Here is a 24710-nt window from a genome sequence, read left to right as displayed (position 1 = left end):
TTGGGCGTTTCACACCCTAGCCTCTCTTGCCCAACCAATCAGAATGAATGTTGCAAACACCTTGAACTAGCAATAAATTAGCAGTTTTTACATGTTTCCTGAATAATTGTCGGTAGGCATCAGGGACATAAGCACACAACATCGTAGTTTTTGCCATCGTAATTGAAACCTTCCAGAGACAAAGCTTTCCGAACTAATTTGCATTGCAATAGCAAAGACCATACACTTCTTAGCCAAAGAAAAGTTTGTCTACTTTCTCTGAACGGATTATTATTATTACTATTATTATTATAGAAATTAATATCCTGAAACTATTTAGTAAAATGCATACTAAGTATTTGTTTATTGTTTATAGTTAATTACAGAACAATAAGGTACATTAATAACAGGATTTTTGCACAACAGTATTTCTTCCTCACTACTGCATGATCGGTATGTTCTGCACTGCCATCCATTCATATATGTCAGATACTCAGTGGAAGAAAGAGCTCAGCGGGAGATCTTCTCCGCATATGAGTGGGTCTGATTCTGTGTCAGTGGGTCTTTTCTGTGGAAGGGATGCTTCCTGGGTGAGGGGGCTATGTAATCATAATGTACACATACATAAATGTATATTATATAATGTGGTCATAAGTTTAAACATTTTCATCTTATGTATTATCTCATCCTATGGAATGCCCGTTGAGGAAATCCAGAGTGGAAGATTATGGGATGACCACTAGCAGGAGCTGTACTTGAGGATGCTCTCGCGTAAATAGTCTCTGATGGCTGTAACGTTGTGCTCCAGAATGGCAAGCTCTGCTTTTTGGTCTTGCATCCTCCTCTTGTTCTCCTGAAACTTCCTCTCCAGCCCTATGCAAAATGAACAGCACAAGCAGAGCACAACCTCAGAGATACAAACTCCATAAGAACCAAAAATGGTACGAAATCAGAAGCTTCACACCCCATTGCAGCTTATCAAGCTCCTTATAATTATACGCTTAATAAGCTGTAATGGCGTATAAAGCTTTGGACTTCATACCTTTTTTTGTTCCAAGGGTCAGGACTTAGTGCAATCACTAAAGAATGCAAAATGGAAAACTCAATGGTGATCATTATGAAAAGGGCCAGAACAAAACCAACCAGTTCAAAAGAATCCTAAAACAGGGTCACTGAAGAGATGTGTGGTTTATGAAGTTCATTCATATTTAAGGGAATGTTTAAAGATCCCGAGTACTACTGGCTTGCTCATTTGTAACTAAGGCTACTAGCTACAAAATGAGAGTTGCCTATTTTAAACAGCAAGGCTACAGTAATGTAAGCATACAATTAAAATCGTGAAGAATTCAGACTCTTAACAATGTGTATTTTCAAGTCACTTTACAAGTTACAAGCATTTCAGTTCAGAACAGTATGTTTGTATCTGTGAGGTTCTGCTGTACAGTAAATACTGAGCTAAAGCACAGTCTGGTGCAGTGCACTGGAATAATGAGGGAGACGCAGTCGTACTGTGCAGTGTCTCCATGCCCTCTGTGGCTTTCTTCAGGACATGCTGGGCCTGCTGCTGGATGTCCGTCACCCTCTTGCTCACGTTGCCCAAACTCTGTGCTCCCCAGCCAGCTGTCCTCACCCGCTCCTCGAGCTCCCTCTGCCGCTCCTGGGCCTCCTCCAGCTCCTGGTGCAGGAAAAACATCCCTAGTGACCGGCACATGCTACAGTCGCGGCTCAGGTCAAATGCTTTAACCCTCTGGACACCACTATAATTCCTGCTGGCTACTGACAACTTTATAAAGAAACATCTGTGTTCATCAGTACCCAGAATAAATCAATCATTGGGGACTACATTTTGGTTAGTGAGCACATTTTGTGAAAATTCTCAGATCTGCAGATCTGTTTTCAAATTTTACCAGCATGTAAAGCTTTAAAATATTTCACATAATATTTGACCCAGATTTGCTACACAAACAACACAGTCAGGGTCAGACTGGGCACGAGGAAGTGTGCAGTGCATTTTAGGGTGCTTGTGTTTATTGCAGTCTGTACATTTTTAGGAAATTACCCAAAAGCCAGAGCCACAGAAAGCCTTGAGTGTGTAATGAGTGCTAACTGCTTTGGCAGTAGTTAGTAACTGCCATAATGTGTGATTGGTGGGGTCACAGGAGCACACCTTGTTTAGGTTCCTGGCTGTGTGTGCAGTGTTGTTGGCTTGAGCCCTGATGCTCTGCACAGCCACACTGCTCTCATTCAGTTTCCTCTGCAGAGATTCTGTCTCCTGCCTCACACTGGCCAATCGCAGCACAGTGTCTGTCTGATTATTCTCCATGCCCAGGATTTTATCTTCCATCTGAGAGAGAGAAGGAAACAGAGTAAGAGAGCAAGCAAGCTAAGGAGGATGAAAGGCAAGAGGGAAAGAGGTAGAAAAGTTGAAACAGAAGAGTGAAAGAGGAGAAAGCAAGGAAGAGAAGGATATAAAGGGACAGAAAAGGGGAAGTGTAGAGACACAGGATAGCAGGAAAAAAGAAAGATAGAGGGGAGATATAGAAGAAGAAAAATAAATGGAAAGAAAAGGAAATGAGAGGGAGATAATGAAAGGTGAATGGGAGGGAGGAGGAGAGAGACTAAATAGTTACTGGGATAGAGAAGAAAGAATTATAATGAGGGTTTTGAATTTGACTTCTAATGTTAATTTGTACACAATATGTAATATAGGCTTGTTGAAACTGGGACTCCATGGCTGCTGTTGTGTGTTGTCAGCACGAGGGCATATACCGCAATAATGGCACTGCGTGTGATGTTGGAGTTCTTGCGGTCAGTCTCCAGGGCCGCCTCTATGGTCTTGATGGCCATATGTGCGGCATCCAGCCTCTGCTGGGTCTGGTTGGTGGTGTCCTCGGTTCGGTTCGCCTGTGACCTGCAGAGAGTTGGAGCATTGTCAGTCCTTCCATCACTAGGGGGCACTCTGTCCCCACTAAATTTCCCAAAGATCTGACCGTTGTTTTCATGAACAAGCAGCGCACTCACAGGCACGTTTCCTCAGTTCTGTGTACAGTATGTGTGCCTCTATTGCTCCCTCCCTCGGCCCCCACCCCCTCCCTTGCTCACTGTATATTCTGGGCCTGCTGGAGCAGCTCCTGTGTGCGGTAGGCCTGCTCGATGACAGAGTCTCTCTGCGTGTGGGTGAGATTGGCAACACTGCGCTGGATCTCCTTCAAAATGCCAGTCAGAACGCTGCCGTTCATGGGCAGGGAGATTTCCAGGATCCGCTCAGACACCGAAGATATGGCCTTTGGGTCTGCACCTTCATCTGCAACCACAGGGGAACCACTATAATCATCATCACCATCAACCTCAACATCAAAAAAGGTTTAATCATCGTCATCATCCATCATAATCATAACCATAAAATTCATTGTGAAATTTTATGAAAATAAGAATTGAGAAGAGTATTCAGGCCTACAGACTTGACAGACTGTATCAAGCCTGGTTTTCAAAAATCAAGTTGTCTCTGCTTCTACTAATATTTTGGTCAAGTTCTGCTATTATTAGATTAGATAATTTGAAAGATTTTTATCTTTCATCTAGGATTCCACACAAACTTATAAATACCACTTATAAATATCTCTCAAATAATACATGACTCAAAGCAGGCTAAGCAGGCTAACGGATAACCAACCAGAGAGGAAGTAACGGATCTCCTGCAGCAGGTCCCTGAGCTCTTTATTTGAGTTTTTGCAGAACTGGGTCTTCTCCTGTGTGGTTAGCAAAGAGCCAGCAGCTCTTAACTTCACAGCACGGGACAGCATCCCCACATCCTGCAGCTGGACAGAGCAAAACAAGATTTAAACATACACACCCTAACCCTAACCTAACCACAGGTGCACATGCACATACATACATACACAAACACACACACACACACACAGATACACGCACACATGCATGACTGCACATACACACACAAACACACATATACACGCACAAGAACTCAAAGACAGACCTCCTTGGCTGCATCCTGCAGGTGTTTGTTGGTGGTGGTGATGTGGTCGGTGACGTTGGTGACTATCTGCAGGGCAGAGCCTCTTAGGATCTGAGTACACCCCTGTCCTCCGCACAGTCTCTGCCACCAGCTGCTACGGCAACCGCCATCCCCCCTGCCATGACCGCCACACACCTGGGAGAGTAGGATGATGACAATAATGATGGTGGTAGGGTAGGCGTGGTGTATGCGTGTGGATCAGTAGACATGTTTGCTTGTGCAGATGAAGATATGTAAGTAGAAGCAGGTGTATGAGTAGACATGTCGTATGAGTAGTCACAGTATATGTGTAGATGCACCGTATGAGGAGGCACAGGTGTATGAGTAAATGCAGTAGATGCAGTGTATAAACATGGTGGATGTGTAGACATAGTACAATGTCTGAGTAGATGTAGTGTATGAGCCGATGTGGTAGACATGTTCATCTAGTGTATAAGTAGACATAGCGCATGAGTAGATGTAGTGTATGAGTGCACACAGGTGTTCGTGTAAAAGCTGGTGTATGTGTAAATGTGAGTGTATGAGTAAACAGTGGTCTATGAGTAGACTCAGGTATACAAGTAGATGTAGTGAGTAGATGTGGGTGTAGATACAGTAAATGAGTAGATGTGGTGTGTAAGTATGCACGGGTGTGAAACTAGGCGTCGGATGTTAGTAGGTATGAGTGTGTGAGTAGGTGTGGGTGACAACGTACTCACCTTGTTTCTCAGCCACTGGAGCCTCCGTTGGGCGAAGGACTTGTCCTTCAGGCTGTCCCGCCAGCCCATCAGCAGACTCCCTGCATGTTTCCGTGTACCGTGAGACCCCCTCACAGGGCTGTCCAGGTCCCCGGTGGTGGCTCGGCACTGCCGCTCCGCATCCAGAGAGACCTGGTACCAGCCGCGGACCAGTCCAAGCACATCTGGGCCAGATGTACAGGTGTGTATGAGAGATCACGAGCAGGACTACATTAACAGGGCAGTGAGACTGAGGCAGCGAAAGAGCCCTGTGGTTACTTGTGGACTCAGTGCGGAGCAGGTGTGTGGCGAGGGTTTACCTGTGGATTCAGTGCTGAGCAGGTGTATGTGAGAGGCTTTACCTGTGGACTCAGTGCGGAGCAGGTGTGTGGTGAGGGTTTACCTGTGGACTCAGTGCTGAGCAGGTGTGTGGCGAGGGTTTAGCTGTGGACTCAGTGCTGAGCAGGTGTGTGGCGAGGGTTTAGCTGTGGACTCAGTGCTGAGCAGGTGTGTATGAGAGGGTTTACCTGTGGATTCAGTGCTGAGCAGGTGTATGTGAGAGGCTTTACCTGTGGACTCAGTGCTGAGCAGGTGTGTGGCGAGGGTTTAGCTGTGGACTCAGTGCTGAGCAGGTGTATGTGAGAGGCTTTACCTGTGGACTCAGTGCTGAGCAGGTGTGTGGCGAGGGTTTAGCTGTGGACTCAGTGCTGAGCAGGTGTGTATGAGAGGGTTTACCTGTGGATTCAGTGCTGAGCAGGTGTATGTGAGAGGCTTTACCTGTGGACTCAGGGCTGAGCAGGTGTATGTGAGAGGCTTTACCTGTGGACTCAGGGCTGAGCAGGTGTGTGTAAGAGGCTTTACCTGTGGATTCAGTGCTGAGCAGGTGTATGTGAGAGGCTTTACCTGTGGACTCAGGGCTGAGCAGGTGTATGTGAGAGGCTTTACCTGTGGACTCAGGGCTGAGCAGGTGTGTGTAAGAGGCTTTACCTGTGGATTCAGTGCTGAGCAGGTGTATGTGAGAGGGTTTACCTGTGGACTCAGGGCTGAGCAGGTGTATGTGAGAGGGTTTACCTGTGGACTCAGGGCTGAGCAGGTGTATGTGAGAGGGTTTACCTGTGGACTCAGGGCTGAGCAGGTGTATGTGAGAGGGTTTACCTGTGGACTCAGGGCTGAGCAGGTGTATGTGAGAGGGTTTACCTGTGGACTCAGGGCTGAGCAGGTGTATGTGAGAGGGTTTACCTGTGGACTCAGGGCTGAGGTGCAGACGTAGTTGTGTGAACGTTGTGTTGATGCCCCAGAGCTCTATCTCTGCCTGACTCAAGTCCTGCTGCAGAGCCACGTCTCTCTCCACAGTGCGGGTCATCTCCCCGCGCACACCCACCGCCTGCCTGTGAATCAGTGCAGCCTCCGCCCTAAACCACCAGAGCAAGGACAGCACTTTACACACTGCATACACATAGAAACCGCACACGCACGCACACACACGCGCGCACACACACACACACACATACAGACACACACACACACCACATACACACACACACACACACCACAGACATGCTATGCAAATCTACAATATGCACAATATTCATGCACAGGCACTGCACACAGTATGCACACAGACACATATTCACTGTCCCATTCACAAATACACTATATATAAACACAAGTACATGCACTACACACACACTGCCCCATTAATACACAAACTATACATATGCAAAATATACAGGCATATACACACTGTCTCCTAAACATACTCACTGTCCCATTAACAAACACACTGCACATACGCACTCACAGAAGAATCAGACCCACCCCAGGTCATCGGTGGCCTGGCTGAGCAGCTGGTACACCCACTCGTGGGATTTGAGCCAATCCTTGCCATGGATCAGATCCAGGAGCAGAGTCAGGCTCCTCTGTAGGGCGCTGAAGCCAGTGTGTCTGATGTGGGTGTGGCTTCTAGTGGCCATGCTCTTCTGCAGCCTTCCGACAAAGTGCTGGGCGTGGCCCAGGTCCTGCTGCAGCTGCTGAATTCTGAGCTCCCATTGTTGGAAGCAGGGGTCGCAGCGCACACACACAGGGAACTTCCCCACAAACCCACGAGCACAGCTGTCACAGCGCTGCCCTGACACGCCCTCCCGGCACCTGCACACCCCGGTCCCCCGGTCGCACTGCAGCGTCTCTGACCCCAACGGGCTACAGCGGCACTCTGCGGGAATAGTGGGGGACATCACCATTATGCTACACCTGGCACACACACTACACCTGTCATGGTATACACCTGGCACACACACTACACCTGTCATGGTATACACCTGTCACACACACTACACCTGTCATGGTATACACCTGTCACACACACTACACCTGGTACACACACTACACCTGTCATGGTATACCTGTCACCACTTTTGACCCACTTTTAACACAGTGTTACCTCTGCACTCAGTCTGAGGGTCTTCTCCCCAGTAGTTTTTCTCACACTCTGAGCACGTTCTCCCTCCGAACCCCTGCCGGCACTCACAGGTGCCACTGGCCTGCAGAGGAGCAGAACCACACAGTCCAAGTGTCACACAGGAAGTTTCAAACAGAAAGGTGCTGTCCAGGTTTAACAAGCTGGGGTTAGAACAGGAGACTGACACCAAGCTAGAGATACACTCACCTTTTAAACAAATGGATTTACTTAGAACCGATCCAGCACTTATGGGTGAATGCATCACAGTCTGTCCTAAGCATCTTTCACTAGTGCTACACAGGAAGTGCACGCAGGACACATAGGTCAAAAAGGAAATGATGTGATGCAGACTGTTAACTGAATACCTTCAATCTCATTTATACACAGGTACACAGGCACAGCCAGCACAGACACAGGTGGAATGTAATCAAAGATGTGATAAATCCACTTATTAAAAATTATTATACCAGAACAGTGAATGAGCAAAACAGATGACAAAAATCTCAGAAAGTCAACAATTTTCATCTGTAATAAAGAACTGGCAGTATGTGCCTGACCATTGCAAACACACTATCAAAGCAGTTCCTGTTCACAAGGTGACCCACCATGCTGCAGTGGGGTGCAACAGAGTTTTGGGGGTGGCAGTCACAGGGCACACAGCCACGTTCTGCCCCAAAATTCCAGTGCTGAGGGGCGCACTGGTCACAGAACAGCCCCACCACATTGCCCCGGCATGGACACGCCCCTGTCTGCTCCTGGCAGTGACACTGGTCCCCATTACAGCGGGACGGCAGGGTGCCCTCCAGCACACAAGCACAGCCTGTACACGGGACAGGAAACGCATCATCAAACGCAGCGGGGACAAGAAGTGCAGAGATCGCACAGTAAGGGACAGGATGTGCATCATCACACACAGCAGGATCCAAGCAGCTGTTTCCAATCACTTATTTTCAGTCCTCTTTAGCTCCACCCAACCGAGGACTTGAGGAAGAGATGAAAGGATGCGATACAAGGACGGAGGAATCAAGGCAACGTGTAGTTGTCTAAAGTGTTAAATTATTTCAAAATTATTTGACCCATGAAATAATTATTTATGCGTGGACATATGCAAGCAATGACCCCAGACTCTCACTAACATGCCACTCAAAGCATTACATGAGTCTATAAATTAACTCACGTCTGCAGTCCTGCTGCAAAGCGTCGCCGTAGTAACCAAGCCTGCACGCAGAACAGAGGGGGCCGTCCGTGTTGTATAGGCACTTTAGGCACCGCCCTGTCCGAGGGTCACATGATTCGGGGTCCTGGAGGTCGATGTTACCACTACACTGGCATGGGAAGCACTGACCTCCATTTATCGCCGGGTCCCCAAAATACCCTGGGGCACAGCGGTCACAGTGAGGACCTGGGTGGGACAGGACAGAGGGTTTCCAATGTTATGGCTATTTATCACGCTAGTACTCAGAATCATGAATAGAAGTACCATATTATGGATCTATAGCAGAAATTGATTTAGTGAAATATAAATATAAATTAATAATAATATTTCTAATTAATATGATATCGCATTATTATTACAGTAATTTATCTATTACTAAGGACACTTTAAACCAGATTATTTTGGTAAACAAGGTGCACTGTATCTGAAAGGCTAAAATATGGACATTACAAAGCAAAACATTCACAAAAGAGAAAATATGTTGGCCATTTTGATGATCCCCTGGGAATCCATTACAGGCCAGTTCCCATTTACAGTATAGCTAGAAAGAACACAGTCACCTTAATTATGCACTTATTCAACTGTTGGCCTTAGTTACAAATAGTCTAACTGCATTCTGATTCTCATTGTGAGCCAGGCTAATATATATAGCTCTGTGTGCATTTGTGTGTGCGGCAGGCTGTGTGGTTGTCTCAATGCGCATGAGTATCGTTCAGAGCCAGGTTTATATGGTCATTGTATGTGGTTTTGTCACCTGCATAGCCCTGCCTGCAATGGCAGATGATCTGTTTGGATGTGGGATCACTGAAGCAGGAGTCCGCATTGGAGCGACCACCTCCTGGTCCTCCAGGGCAGAGACAGGGGCGGCAGTGGTCCCCGGACCCCAGCACAGGGTTTCCATAGAAACCATTCACGCACCTGGTGTGAAAAGAGTACACAAGACTTATAAATGCTTATTACTCAGTAAGGACCTATGTGATTCATGGGGTAAATATCTTGGCGGGAATATATATTACAGCACTATACAATAAATCCCTGATTTTTAACAATGTATATCTCATCGCAGGACAGAATTCTTACATTCAACCTTTCATACATTTTTCTATGCTCTGGTACAGTTCCTCAAGAACATTTTCCCACTTCTACAGAAACATTAAGGATGTAGTGCAGGTCTCACCTAGAAAAGTCAAATGCAGCAGAGCTCTGCCCCCACCCACTGCATCAGGCCCCGCCCACAAGCACATCATAGGTCCTACCCAGGTGCCAGTCCAAAGGTGTGCTCGCACCCCCATCCCGACCCCCCGTCTCCGCTCCAAGCACGTACCTGTCACACAGGTGGCCGGTGGTGTGGTCGTGACAGTCCAGACAGCTGCCTGTGTGCGGGTGGCAGGTGAGGGCGTGGCCATTACACAGGCAGGGCCTGCAACTGGGGAAGCCCCAGAGGCCCAGCTGGCAGGTAGCACACTGGCGCCCAGACACCCCCTGGTGGCACTGACACCGGCCAGACACAGGGTCACAGTGGGGGCTCACAGACCCCTGGGAGTCACACTCACAAGCTGCAGAAGGAAGGTACAGTGGAACAGCGTCTTAGCAGGAGGAGCCACCAAGCCCCCATAAAGTATTTTAAATCACAACTTTTAATTCTTTTTAAATCACTTTGTCCTTTGACTAAGATGTTAGGTGTAATTTAGAAAACTACAAATGTTCCTGCAGTGAATGCAGGTGATGCTAAACACTCATCCATTCCCTGTCTGGAAAGAAATGTGAGCAATTCCGGTCCTCACCTATGCAGCCCTGTGGTCCAAACCCAAATGTTCCCGGTTCACATCGGTCACATCGCCTGCCGGCCACGCCTGGCTTACACTGGCACTGCCCTCCAACCCCGGCACACTCTGCTGATACTGAACCTTCGGGGTGGCACAGACACGCTGCCGAGACGGGCGAGGGGGGTAATCATCACATTATCAGCCCAATATGCTTGTGTTCCCTCTCGAACACACTGTCTAACAATATCAACTAAATATACCAAAATCACACTGGTAGTGCAGATATTTTTAGTCACTTTGACTTTCATGCATGGCAAGAAAACACAGCTGTCAAAATACCCCCTTAACATTAAACTCTGTTTGATTCACTACATTATCAAAGCCATGCATTCATCAGTACAGAGGACTCAAGCAGTAAAGGGGAATGATGAAATAAGCAGTAAATGGCTCGTAAAAAGCAGAGATTTCTCTGCAATGCTGATTGGTGCTGACGGTCATGTGGCTGAATGACTCACGCAGTGCACCGTTGTGCATTATGGCAGAGATGCTGCTGGTGAGGCTGGCACAGGTGGGGGCCAGAGTGAGAGTGGCCATGGGCGAGGCCATGAAGGAGTCCAGGCACATGTAACGCAGCATGTCCTCCCGGCGCCGCTGCTCTGCCTCGCTGTTTCCCTGGAAACCCGCCAGCTCCGTGTACTTAGGGATCAGGACCAACTGTGATTGGACCAGGAGGGAGCAGTCAGCATGCTGCTCATTAATATTAATAGCTTCAAAGTTCACTTTTTACACATTATGCACATATATCTATGCATATGAAATACGTTGCAATGCCGCATTTGGGATTCAAACCAGCAATGTGCAAGTTATAGCTGGCTCCCTAATAACTGTGGCACATGTACTGCTTGATATTGATGCCTTGTTTCAGTTGTCCTGATTGTCCTTGTCTCATCGCCCACCACAGACCTCATACTCCTCTGACTGAAACTTAGACAGGCCTATGAACACAGCTGGCCATTCCAAAATTGGAGAAGGAGAACAAACGGTAATGAAATGAAAATATGACTCCTGGCAGACCCACCGAGTCAGATAGCAGGTAGGCTCCAAGGTCTCTCTGGGGGGCGCCGTGACGCTGGAAACGAATCGCAACCACGTACCTGTTCTGGGGCTCAAAGCAGAGCGACCGCTCCGTACGCACATACCTGGAGGAGGGGGTGGAGGGGGGAGTGGTCTCAGTGGGACAGTTTCAGAGGCAACACAACAGAACAAGATTGATATGATTATCTTCAATTAAAGAGCCATATATCAAAATACTGTACTTGTGTAAAATATATCAGTTTATCCATCTAGACTGTTTTCATATAGCACCATGCACAACTAAAAACAGCATAGAGCATAGCATGTGGAATTAAGAACGATTGTCTGTTTCTGTTTCCAGTGTAGAGCCGCCAGGACAAGACCTATGCTAACCTAACCTTTCCTGCATAGTAGCCCACAATGACTAACCTTAGCCCCATATACCCTCTACTGCACAGGGAGGGGGCAGCTCTCTCCAGAGCTGTCAGAGGGGGGCTTGGATCCACCCCACCACAGTCACCCGCAGGCTCTGTTCTTCTGAGTTATTGAAAACTATGTCAGAGTTAGGGGTCAGTGCCTGTAATTATGTGCCTGAGCTGTCACATGGAGGAATTCCCCTGCAGGCCTCCATTTTGGAATAGCACACAGGTGTCTGCCGTGATGCCCGAACAGGCATGTAAAAGCACATTTGTAATCATTATAAAATAACTGAGGTCAGACACACACAAAAACATCTGTCTCCTGGCCAATTTCTGCACAACATCATAGAATGTGCAACTGAACAACCTCGCTCCTCTCCAAAATAAGCTGATACAAAAAAAGTGTATCAGCTTAACACATAGTACTGTAGGTACCATCTCAGGTGTGGCGATTATGACCATCTGCGTTTGCGTCTGAATGAGATATAGGGTGGCCATGTGTGGTTGTGTTTGAGTGAAACATAGGGTGGCCATGTGTGGTTATGTCTGAGTGAGACATAGGGTGGCCATGTGTGGTTATGTCTGAGTGAGACATAGTGTGGCTGTGTTTGGCTGCAGAAGGTACCGTCTTTGGTGCGGCAGTCTGACGGTAAACATCTGTTCAGAGGGCAGCACGTTTCCGCAGCGTTGGCTGGAGGACAGCTGCAGAGCGGAGATTGTGACAACGGCCTCCCAATCCTCTGCAGACTGAGGGGACAGAGTCCTAGCCTAGGACCCAGACCACGCCACATTAGCATAGTCACAGATTATAGGGACTCACCAGATACAAAACTCCTGATTTCTTTCCATCCTCCCTTTTTCTTAACTACAGGAAACTCTGGTTGGGAGACAGAACTTCCAATGTGAGAAACACAAAGCTCCGCATTAGATGAGTCTATAGAACCTGTAACAGCAGGTCTGATTTCTGTTCTTCTTTTTTTTACTCATTGAATTCCAATGTAAAAGCAATATTTACCCCAATAAGAATCAGGCACTGGTTAGTACAAAGTTCTTCAAAGGAGTAAAACATCTTCCTAATAACATGCACAATGGATAGAGCCACCACTTATTTTCTCTCATGGTACTTCGGTCCTCTGTCAGTTAGAGGTCGCGGTAGACTCTTTGTCAAGCCACTTTGCTAACAATTATCCCATTTGCACCACTAAGTTTCTAAGAAATTGCCAATAATTAAGCACAGACAATGACTGACAGCGAAGTTTACAAGCGACGCACGTGTTAAATTCAGTTCGATTACTTGCTACTGTTGGACATGCTACCGCATTTTTTAAATGCTGTACAGGGGCATGTTAGAAGCAGTGAGAAATGCCCAAATTAAAAATGAGAGCAGTTATACAACATTTAACTTGCACAAAAAAGTTAAATAAAAACATTAATTCATGATTCAACTAATTAACTAATCATGGTCTTCATTCAAGACCAAGCAGAATCAGGTGCCATAGTGCTGGGCTAAAACAAAAACCTGTTTTATATGAATGCATTTTTATTTTTACTGCAGTGATACTCAGTCCTGGTCCTGGAGAGCCATAGAGTCTGCTGGTTTTTGTTGCCTGGTGCTCAGACTTAGTCTGAGCAGCAGGCAAACAGAGGCCAACAGGAACTGGACATTGACAGACAGCGGTGGGCATGATCAGCTTTAGTAAAATGTGAAATTGTACCTCTGGCTCGTATCGAAGCATGATGTCATACTCCATGGCAAAGGGGATGTTGTCAATGGTGACGACAAGCCCCGCCCCATCCCTGACTCTGGCCAATCCTGATCCACTCCAGGTGACCCTATGGCCAGGATGCTGGTTCCTCTGAATATTCTGTACATCTGGCTAGGGAACACACATATGCACACAAAAAGAAAGAGCTGTCAAATGATACATTTTCCCCTTATTTACTAAAAGTGGGAACATATGAAATTCAAAATGCAGGGATAAATACAAAACAGATTAAACCAGGGGTGCCCAATCTTAACCGAAAAGGGCCATAATTTTTTATAATGGCTCTTTTCAGTGACATACTTTTTGTTGTTTTGGCCCTGTAATCCAGCACATTGGATTTGAAATAAAACAATGAATATGAGGTTAATATGCAGATCGCTAGCTCTAATTTGAAGGTATTTATGTCCATATTGAGTGATCTCCCTAGGAATTATGGCCTTATTTATGGACTGCGCTGTATATCGCACACTCATAATTACAGTCAGTTCATACACAAACAGCTCTTGTCCTGTCACATTCACTGATCCTCCAAAGTTTATGTTAAATTTTGCTGTGGTGTAAATCTTTGTTTAGCACAGACACACAGCCTGTGGGCCTGACAGACCAGGTAAACACCTGCATCCTCACTGCAGGGGTTGAAGGTCAAAGTGCTACTGAGCTTGAGTATGAGGTCACATTCCACAACGACAGTAAACTTACCTGAGCTGTCTCCACACCAGAGCCCATCATTAAAAATAATACACAGGACAGGCTACCACTTTATTTGAAAACACCTGAAGATTACTAATTAAAAGAAACATTTATTTTCTCCAGCAGTCATAACAATTCAACAAATTAAGAGTGCAGGGTTCTACTAGAATTAAAGTATTTCAAGTAAGTGTATATGACCCAGTCTACAGGTCACACAGTCCATCAGGAGAGATAGCACTAACTGGAAGAAGATATCTCTCACTGACCACTGGTGATCTCTTAGCATCTGGTAATGCCTACAGCAGCAACACTGCAACAGAGACTGTTTTGTTTCCCTGCAGTGTGCAGACACACAAATGCCAAATTCATCGAATTTCTCATTACAGGCCATCTGTGTTAGTATTAATAGAGAAAAAAGAGAGAGGGAACAGTGCATATGGGACATCACCAGGAAAAGTTACAATATGATATTCCACATGTTATAGAGATCAGTTATCTGTGCACTTTTCTTACCATCTGCTGCAGGTGACATCTTCTGTGTCTAAGTGCTGCCCTCTGTTGGTGATGTGTGGTAACATGGCGGCGGCGGAGGAGCTGGTTGTTGAGATGCTCCTCACAGTCCGTTTGAGCCATGGGTTTCGTCTGGCCCTGGGGGAGTAACAAGGGAGGTTGGGGATGGTATAGTTAGGGATGTTGCTTCCATATAGAATTTTTTTCCAAATCATTTTAAAGTTAAAAGTAAAATGAGAACAGGTCATTCAGCCAGCCTTTGGCTCCTCATTTTATTTAAAGTCTACAACACCCAAAGGAGCTTCTACTGCTTTTTTTCAGACAATCTTTAATTACTTTTCTATACCACGGCCAAATTTCCGAAAGAAGCTCTCATTCAGGGAGTTGTATTCAGGGCTGCATGTTTTCATAGCAGCAATACATGCCACTGTACAAGATTTTATTGAATGACAACCTTTAAAACTGTATCTGCATGCATTTTTATACAATTGCCTGTTTGGTCTTTTTTAGTTTTTTTTGGCTCATCTATTCTGCTCTGCTGTGTCTGCCCTATCTTCACTAGGTCTCACATACAAAGTAGTTTTAAACCTCAATGTGACTCACCAGTAAAATAAGAGTAATAATGAATACAAAGAATGCTACACTCTGTACTAGTAAGTGGTAAGCTATTCCATGCACAAGCAACTCTGTGTGGAAGAAGTACTTCAGATTTACAGTTAACTAATTTATTTATTTAATTGTACATCATTGTTTACAATGTCAAGAAAGATTCATGCAGCTAACTGATGACCGCTGCTGCATGCTCACCGGAAGGGCGGGGCTGTCTGGGGCGTGGCCTGCAGCATCCTCTGCCTCATATCGATAGAAGTCTAGTGGGGCACTGAAGTACCCAGCATGCACCTCTGAGCACCGCCGCCCATGCAAGTGAGGACGACAGTCACACTGTCCACTGTCCGGCGCACACCTAGCACAGACGGACAGAGGGACAGTGACAGGTACAGGCACTGACACAATGACAGAGACACACACAGAGGCACAGACAGGCAGACAGTGCCACATACAAACCAAGGCACAGACATCAATCAATTAATCAGCCAATCCTTGTTTTGTATAGTGCCATCGCACAGCACACGCTTCACAATCAGTATGGTGACTACAGGTTATAATAATAATAATAATAATAATAATAACCAAAAGTACATGAAGTAGAATAAATAAATCAAACAAAACATTGATTTAAAAAAAACAACACGTAAGTTAAAACAAAAGATTAAATAAAAGAACATGAAAATGAAATGATTAAAATAGGCAGAACTAGTGATAAAATTCACAACAGAAAATTTAAAAGTCAACTAAAAAGGATTAGTTTTCAGCTGAGTTTTAAAATAGGGGACAGGTGTTGAACAAGAGGCTAAAAGTGATTTCTGAGTTTATTTAAAGGCCAGAACAGTTTCTGCTTCCCACACACAGTGTGGGGAAGGTTACTACAGAGCCTGAGAGCACTAAAGGAGCTTGGATACCTCTATACTACTGTTTTCATTACCTAACATCCTAATCTACAGTGGCCTCCAGGGCATCATGCATAGGTTATTGGGCGCTATGCAGGAGTGTTACCTGTTACCGTACGCTCCCCCAAAGTCACAGTCACACTCTCTGCATCCCATCACGTCCAGACTCAGCCCCCAGAACTCCAGCTGCAAGGGAGGAGGGGGGAGTCAGCATCAACTAACTGAACACACCACCCTCATCTATATTCCCAGCACTACAAAATACTTCCATTTTACACACCACTGGTTCTGGAAACAAGACAAGCTAATGAATGTGTCAAATACTGACCAACAGCCACCAAATCCACCATCCTCAAAAAACATGGATACTCATCCTGCTTAACAGAAAGGCTCATAATGTGACTTTATGTTCAGTATATAAAGCATGTCCTGGTGAAAATACAGACACAATGAGAGGGGAAGTTGCTTAGCAGTGTAGTGGTGATGTGTTATGTACATACACAGGATTAAAGAGTGGGAAATTAAAACCCAGGGAAAGGTTTGGTTGAATTTAGCCAAATGAGTCACAGGTGATTGGGGAAGAGTTGGAGAGTTTGCTTTGTTCTTACCACACACTGGTCACAGCGACGGCCAGTGACATGTCTCTTACAGACACAGTCTCCACTGATCGAGTCACATGACCCCCCGGGGACACTCCCACGAAGGTCACACTGGCAGGCTAGGGGAACACACACATACAAGCACACACACACATACACACACATACACACACGTGTAGTTATCCAAGCAGTTTCACATCTAGCAAAGAAAGCCTTTGTAATGCTTACACCAGTAACCGCTCTTCTCTGTTAAATCCTCTGTAGCCTGTGGGTCACCCTGAATCACACACTGATACTGGCAACCGTGTGGGTCTCTTGGACTAAATCACTTACGCTGGCAACCCTGTGGGTCGGTGGAACTGAGACCAAAGAAGCCGTGCTTGCAGGAGTCACAGCGATCCCCCCTGACGTTGGGCTTGCAGCGGCACTGACCAGCAATCATTCCCAGGGCCAGCTCGGTGTGGCTGTCACATGACCCCTCCTTCAGTGAGCCCGCAGGGTCACAGTCACACACTGGAAGGGATTGGACAACATTTTCAAGCAGGAAGAACATCCTAATTAACTGTGTTGATTGAATGATTAATTGATTGAATTAAAAGTTTAAGAAAATGCACATAATTGTCAGGACTAAAATAAGACTACATACCATTGGTTGATTAACACAACTAAAAACTACTACAGATCTTGAATCATGATCTTGATCTTGAGCATGAAGAGAACAATGATCCTGTTGAGAATATTGACTCTGTTCTCATAAGGAATGTTAGCCGTGTTCCTATAGTGAAAGAATATTAACTCTGTTCTTGTAGTGGATGCTAGCCGTGCTCCTGTAGGGAATTTTAACTCTGTTCTTGTAATGGATGCTACCCCTGATCCCACAGTGAATTTTAACGCTCTTCTTGTAATGGACACTACCCCTGTTCCCGCAGTGAACTTTAACTCTGTTCTTGTATGTGTTCCTGTAAGGGTGATAAACTCACAGACGCAGGCAGTCGGATCGCGGATGTCTCTGGCAGGATGCTGGTAATAGAAGCTCTTGCACATGTCACAGTTGCGGCCCATGGTGTTGTGGAGACAGTCATCACAGACCCCACCACTCACATTCCCTGTGGCCAGGTACACCGCCATGTCGAAGTGGCATTGGTTGGAGTGGCCATTGCAATTGCATTCTGGGAAACAGTGGAGTGATGCATAGTTAGTAAAGAAAGGAATCTGAGGCAATTCTGTCACACTCTGGTGTGTGTGTGTGACAAGCAAGTGTACCCCCGTAGGTGAGTGTATGTGACAGGAGAGTGTACCCCCATAGATGAGTGTGTGTGACAGGTGAGGGTACCCCTGCAGGTGTGTGTGTGTGTGTGTAACAGGTGAGTGTACCCCTGCAGGTGTGTGTGTGACAGGTGAGTGTACCCCTGCAGGTGTGCGTGTGTGTGTGACAGGTGAGTGTACCCCTGCAGGTGTGGGTGTGGTCTCTTTCAGCAGGGCTCCAGGGTAGGTCATGATAGAAGTCCCTGCAGCGCTCACAGTTCAGCCCCGCTGTGTTGTGCTCACAGAGGCAGCGTCCATGGATCTGCCAGGACCAATCAGGATAAAGCACAGTGCCCGTGTCACAATGAGAAATGTAGTGTAATATTGCATAACACTGAAGTAAACAGGTCTGTTTCCTGGACATTCCACAGGGGACACAAATAGCGGTGTGATTAGAGCACACCTGTACGCAGTGGAGTATAAAGAACCTGAGATACACTATATTTTGGTACTTCTACATCATGTACATGTTCACTTTCAATAAAAGAAGACTTGATTCAAGTTTTACAACAACTGCACAGTCAATTTGTTTCATCATACAAGGTGGCTATGACAGTCAGCCTCAACAAAATGAAAACCAGCACCTTGTTAACAAGTAAAAGAAGTACTTCATTACTGGACACAAAATACAGTACACTAGCACACTACAAACCAAACTGGGGAAGATAGGTGAGGAGGCATATCCAGGCTGTTTCCTACCTCCCTGCAGACACAGAGTATGTGTGTGTGTGTGTGTGTGTGTGTGTGTGTGTGTGTGTGCGTGTGTGTGCGTGCGTGTGTGCGTGTGTGTGTGTGCGTGTGTGCCCACCATGCTTGCCTCCGTGCCATAGCGGGCAGGTATGTGCTCAGGTGTCTGCGCGGGTGCGCAGCGGGAGGCGTGTCCATAGCAGAAGCAGCTTCCGCGCACTAGCAGCTGGTACAGAGAGTAGTAGTACTTCTGCAGCACCTCAGGCCTCCGATCCAGCAGGCTGTCCCCCAACGTGTGCAGCTGGCTGAAATTAACCCTAAGACTGGTCAGCTTCAGCAGCTCTGCAGACAGACAACACACCAGGGGGTGGGGGGCGGGGCCAGAGGGAGTAAAGGAGGGGAGATGAGGAAGAGGGAGAGGAGAAAAGGAGGAGAGGGAGAGAGGAGAGGGGAAAGAGAGAAGGGGAGAGGCAGAGGGAGGGAGAGGGAAAAGGGACAGGAGAGGGTGGAGGAAGAGGGAAGGGAGAGACAGACAGATGAGAGGGAGGGGAAAGAAAGATAGATGGAGGGAGGGAGAGGGTGGGGAGAAAGAGGAGGAGCAGAGAGGGAGAGAGGGAAAAAGGTGAGGGAAAATGTTTTTTTAGACACCGAGGAAGGAGTTGGTCATCCACTGATAAAGAATTTGTGCAAGATACAGTGTGCGACCATTATCTGTTCTGTAACTGAAAGTATTGAAAAGTGTACGTATATGCTTTTGGGGGTCACCAATTTTGTTTTTAAATTTTAGGAACTTAAATAAATATGTGAGTAATATGTGCATGTGTATGAGGTCACTGGCACTAAAGTACAAATCTCTCACCTTGGATCTGAGGACTGTATGGGTCTTTGACATTGATAGTAGGATCAAGCACTTTATATATGACCTGTAGAAAGAGGGAGACAAACAGCGAGGGGAGGTAGAATAAGGGGGCATAGAGAGAATGAGGGGCTGAATCTCATTCTCTGGACCTGAGGACTCGGACTCAAAGGCAGATTCCCGTTAAGCCCGTGAGGGTTTAGGGCTGTCCCATTGTGAAAACAGTGCGTGGGCTCTCGTCCTGCCTTTTTGCACCGTCTATCTACCCTCTTGTTAAATCCACACCATCTAACTTCAAGCACTTCTCAGGCTACTGTTAATACAGCAGTGCATGTTTTTTCTGTACGAGATATTGGTTAATTTAACAAGTCAATGTTTTTTAAACACTTGATCTCTGATTTTTGCCTCTTTTTTCACAACTTTGTCATGACTGCTCCATTAGCTAATATTTTTGCTGACAAATATGACCAATATTATTCTTGCTGTAATTTTATGGCACTGCACAAACCCGCGATAAAAAACACCTTTCCTTTCGTCTTACTGCCCCACCGCCCCATGTCATTTTCCATTCAAAAGTCATTAGAATGAACCCATTTTAAAGCGGTTCTGTAAACAATTCTCGGAAACACTCATCAGCACACCCCCAGGCAATTTACAGTTCCTACGTGCCTCGTTCAGGTGTCGAATGACTCATTGCTTCCTCCCTTGTCATATAAATTTGAGTAATGTTGCGCCTCCGTCTCTCAGTAATGTGTCACATACTGGGTGATGTCAGAAGTCTGTTTCACCCTTAGTATACCCCTCAGGCCCTTGTCCACTCGTGGGCTCGTCTGTCCCCGGAAATACGCCATTAATGCCTGCGAGCCCGTAATCTGCGAGTCCAGGGGGCTCTGTGTGGGACGGGGCCAGGGAGGTTCGGTTTAAGGCTGGTACAGTAAGCCATACGGAAGCATCCAGGGCCCTCACCTCTCCGCGAGTGGACGGCTCAATGTCAGAGTAGCGCTCCTCACAGATGACATCATCGATGCTCTGCAGGGGCTGGGCTGGGATGGAGGGGAACGCCCTGGTGCAGTTGTGGGCGAAATAGCGGTACGGCTTCCACGAACGCCCAAAATCTGCCGAGCGCTCGATCAGCATGGCCGCTGGCCGAAACGACTGCCAAGAGATCAGGCAGGGTCAGACAACCCACGCAAACAAATATTTACACACATATATACACAAAAGCACAGCCACAGAATAATTTATCATCTTTACACACATACTGTATATTTACACACAGGAACACATAAGAGCACCTTGAACTTCATGATGAGGTGAGTAAAGTGGAACTGTGCCTCCAGGTTCAGCTGGATACTGACTGACTCCACACCTGCGAGGAGACCAGAGGATTACAGACACCATACTTCATGGACACCTGTACTCAGGCAGACTTCCAATACAGTCTTTACAATACACACTGTCTACTGCGCACATTGCCTGTACACCACACTACTGACTTGAACACAGTCCATCAGAGACAAGCAGAGACAAGCAAAACACAGTAAGACACAAACATGCGGACACACCGTTTTCTGATTGCCACCAGGTGGGGTCCTCATTGTGGTGGGTCATGTGGATTATGTTCTCTATGCGATGGCTGTGCCTGGATCTGTTGGGGTCAAATGGCCTCCGGGAGTCACACAGGAAGCACTTATCCGAATCCTATAGAAAGCAGCAGGAATCATGAGCAAGTCAGTTACCCCAGTGGAAACAAGGGCAGGGTTATTTACCCCCTACTGGATGTGTTTGTGTGTCTGTGACCATGTGTGCATGTGCATGCATATGCCTACCTGTGTATGAATGTTTTTTTAGGTGCATGTGTTTGTGTTTTTGTGTTTGTGCTTGTTTATTATGAGTGTGAGTGTGAGTTTATGCATATTTATATTTGATTGCATATGTATCAGTGTTTCAGTGTGTGTGAGAGAGAGAAAGGGAAAGAGAGAGAGAGAGAGAGAGAGAGAGAGAGAGAGAAAGAGAGAGAGAGAGAGAATATGTATCCTACCTGCAAGTGGCTGACTATGCAGTACCTCTCTGGGCCCCGCAGGCCACAGGTGGAGGTAGTGGTCAAGCTGGCGGCTCGACCAATGAGGAGGTTTCCAGTTGAGGGGTAACAGCTGCCCCCTGCACAGCCCTGCTGGTCAGAAGGCAGGAGTTGCGCAGCCGTGCAGAGTGCTGACACTACAAGAGAAGGGGCAGGGTCAGGGGTCAGGTTGCCATGGGTCTACCGGGCAGTGCTTCCCTGCTATCCTCATGTCCTCTCAGTCTTGAGTATTGGGGCAAGCCATTGCTGGAGAGGGTGAACAAACTGTTTTGTATACTCAGGGATTAGGGAGCCAGCATGTGTTCTCCAAGCTGTCAGTGTAATACAAAATGGTTCCCCAACAGATTCCAGTTATATTCTCATTTGGTTGTGATATAATGCTGACAACATTGTCTGAACGGTCTTACTCAAAAAGAAGAGGATGAAAAATCCAGCCATGGCGATGTGTGTCCACAGTGTCTGGTAGCTCACCATGCAAGGAACCTGAGAGGTAAAGGCGTGAGCTTGATTCCGGCAGTGTGCTGGCTCCTGCATTACAGTGAAAAGCAGATTCACACAAGCACACACCGTGTTCACTGTTAGTCTGTTTCTAGACAGACACAGTGGCATATGCACTCAGAAGTAGCTGAGATACTTACTCATCAGCGTTCTCCTGTCTTGCTTTTCCAAACACCTGAGAAATTTAGACACAACAATTACATTTCCCCCTCGGGCTGAATTTGGTGATAAAAAATTAACAAATGAGCTAATGTCACACATCAGGTAAGGACAGAAGAAGACCCTGGAAGACCATGCACCTTTTACCTTATAAAACTGGTCATAAACAGAGTGAAAGGCAATTTCCTCTTTATGTGATTATCTGAAAGAAAATCAACTTGCGCACTGGTCAAAAATTATTGTGGTGCAAGGAGTCATAAATATTCATAGTTCATAACCAAAAAAAGAAAACGTACTATTGCGCTTTTTAGCTGAACTGCGTTTCTCAGTAGATCGGGCAATTCGGATATGTACGAAAACAATTAAAATGATCATATTATTAAAACCGCTTATAATAAAGAAAAAACAAAGAGATTTCTTTCCATTTTACCTATTTTTAAGGCAGGGATGTGTAGCCAAATTTTACAACTGTTAACACGCCGATATAACATAAGGAATTGGAACAATTATTTTTTTAACTGTTTAATACGTTTATTATTATTATTATTATTATTATTATTATTATTATTATTATCAGTGCCTAAGATTTTTTTTTTTTTTTTAACAATTTTTTACAAAGACTTCTTCCGAAAAGACAATGGTTGTGATTAAGAACTTTCACTTAAATACAAACACATTTATAGCCTATAACCTACACATCTAAAACACTGCTAAGCCTATAGTAGCAGGCTCACGCATGCACGGATTAACTGTTAAGAAAACATTAAAAAGCACATGCTTGCTTTATAGCGTTCCATGATCATTATAATTATTATTATTGTACTGAGAAATACCGAAATAGGCTATAGTGAAAAGCGGGTCATTTGAAACGTCTTTGTGCCTGGCTAACATCGCAATATAGATATGTGGTACTGTTTTCGTTTTTTGCGTGAATATCGTATGCAAACCGCAAAAAAGAACAATTGAGAAATGACCCAACTTCTAGCTGGTTGATAAGCTCCGGATAATGACCTAGCTTACCTTTCTGGTGGATAGGCTCAGGCAGGTCCACCTTCTTTAACTCTTGCCAGCATGAGCTACTACATCAGTGCTATATGGAATGAAGGTAGCCTACTAAACTATGCAGAGGGGGCGAGCAGGACACGCCCAGCAAACCTGCAGCTACACTTTCTCGCCCCTGCCGCGTCTTAAACAAATAAAAAGTGCACAGAATATTTTTTAAGATCCCTAATGGAGGGCACTGCAGCAGGGCTGAGTTGGCCAGGCCATGGGGATTTTATCCTGTATTTCATATTGAAGGCTGCAGGGGACGATTTCTTCTGCTGCATCTTCGTTTTTTTTCATACTCAACATGCTGTTTGCTGATGATCACAAATGTTATCTGTTGTTGGATCATGTGTGTCTGTTCTCAATAAATTACATTATATTACATCCGTTTGGTAGACCCTTTTTCAGAGCAAATTACAATGCTGAGACCTAAATACAGTTAAATACATTAATAAAACAAGTGGTAACTACAGAAAATCATAATAAACCTTCTTTGAACCAAATGACAGCCGAACAGCTCTGGACTGATGTTAGCTTCATGTTAGCTTCTTTAAGGACATTTGCTTGAAGAAAACCCTGATTTAGAGAAGCAGTCCAGTGTCAGACACCCTGAGAGACAGAAGGGTCCTCAATCTTGCCTGCAGGGAAATAGCACAGATGCCTTCCATACAACCCTGACCTCACAAGAGCCCTGCACTGATGCATTAACACCCAGCACAGCTAAGCATTATCTCAGCTACTTCTGTAAACACACACATAATAAGAGGACATTCATTTATCTGCAGCTTTATATGCACCATTTATTTAGCATGCATTACTTCCATGATTATTTGTATAACCGGGGGGTTGTGTGTGTTTGTGTTAAATACATGTATATATATATATATATATATATATATATATATATATATATATATATAGTGAGCCCCATAATGTTCAGGGCAGAAACTTTTTTTTTTTTCTTGATTTGGGGCAGGGTTTTGTATGTTCTTTGATGTATGATGAACAACCACTACCACAAAAGTTCAAAGAACCCTGGCCGTGTCCAAATCAGACACAGTCTTGAGCTACTTCACGTCGCTTTGGATAAAGGCATCTTCCAAATAAATGTAATGTAATGTAACTTCAGTTACTGGTACTTTAGCAAAACTGTCATGTCTATCAGTGTCACATTTTTGAGTCTGATTTCACATGCCAAAACAAGCACAAGCTTTTTACGCAAAATTATTAAGCTAATTGTGTTGTTTCATCTCACATAGTAGAACTATCACATATCATATCATGTATCAAATCATATTATCATATCAAAAGGACCATATGACAGTTACAGTAGGTCTAGTC

General features: G+C 45.5%; 1 protein-coding gene across 1 annotated transcript; it reads right to left on the bottom strand.

The window, feature by feature from the left end:
* Nucleotides 1–337: 337 nt before the first annotated feature.
* Nucleotides 338–23372, bottom strand: LOC118211854 (laminin subunit beta-2-like). Its single transcript, XM_035389373.1, has 35 exons — nucleotides 23343–23372; nucleotides 22073–22193; nucleotides 21627–21802; nucleotides 21151–21286; nucleotides 20881–20954; nucleotides 20552–20740; nucleotides 19589–19652; nucleotides 18851–19071; nucleotides 18184–18304; nucleotides 17718–17906; nucleotides 17071–17250; nucleotides 16747–16856; nucleotides 16245–16324; nucleotides 15438–15594; nucleotides 14634–14768; nucleotides 13380–13541; nucleotides 12290–12432; nucleotides 11250–11370; nucleotides 10687–10885; nucleotides 10190–10333; nucleotides 9730–9961; nucleotides 9160–9323; nucleotides 8367–8591; nucleotides 7795–8009; nucleotides 7172–7271; nucleotides 6550–6943; nucleotides 5971–6143; nucleotides 4714–4916; nucleotides 3977–4150; nucleotides 3653–3797; nucleotides 3082–3283; nucleotides 2749–2890; nucleotides 2147–2323; nucleotides 1489–1654; nucleotides 338–852 (listed from the first exon to the last, which is right to left on the bottom strand). The coding sequence occupies exons 2-35, from the start codon at nucleotides 22137–22139 to the stop codon at nucleotides 719–721; spliced, it is 5514 nt and encodes a 1837-aa protein (XP_035245264.1). The 5' UTR covers nucleotides 22140–22193; nucleotides 23343–23372; the 3' UTR covers nucleotides 338–718.
* Nucleotides 23373–24710: the final 1338 nt, after the last annotated feature.

Source organism: Anguilla anguilla, chromosome 13, assembly GCF_013347855.1.
Source record: "Anguilla anguilla isolate fAngAng1 chromosome 13, fAngAng1.pri, whole genome shotgun sequence".
In the NCBI taxonomy this organism is placed as follows: domain Eukaryota; kingdom Metazoa; phylum Chordata; class Actinopteri; order Anguilliformes; family Anguillidae; genus Anguilla; species Anguilla anguilla.
The sequence above is the reverse complement of the archived record's forward strand: the minus strand, read 5'-3'. Positions and strand labels throughout refer to the sequence as shown.

Coding starts and splice junctions, on each gene's coding strand:
- LOC118211854 (XM_035389373.1), bottom strand. CDS start 22,139: ATGGTGAGCTACCAGACACTGTGGACACACATCGCCATGGCTGGATTT. Junction 11,371..12,289: donor AGACTGCCGCACCAAAGACG/GTACCTTCTGCA, acceptor CCCCTCCTCCAG/GTATGTGCGTACGGAGCGGT. Junction 3,798..3,976: donor TGCAGGATGCAGCCAAGGAG/GTCTGTCTTTGA, acceptor TGCTCTGTCCAG/CTGCAGGATGTGGGGATGCT.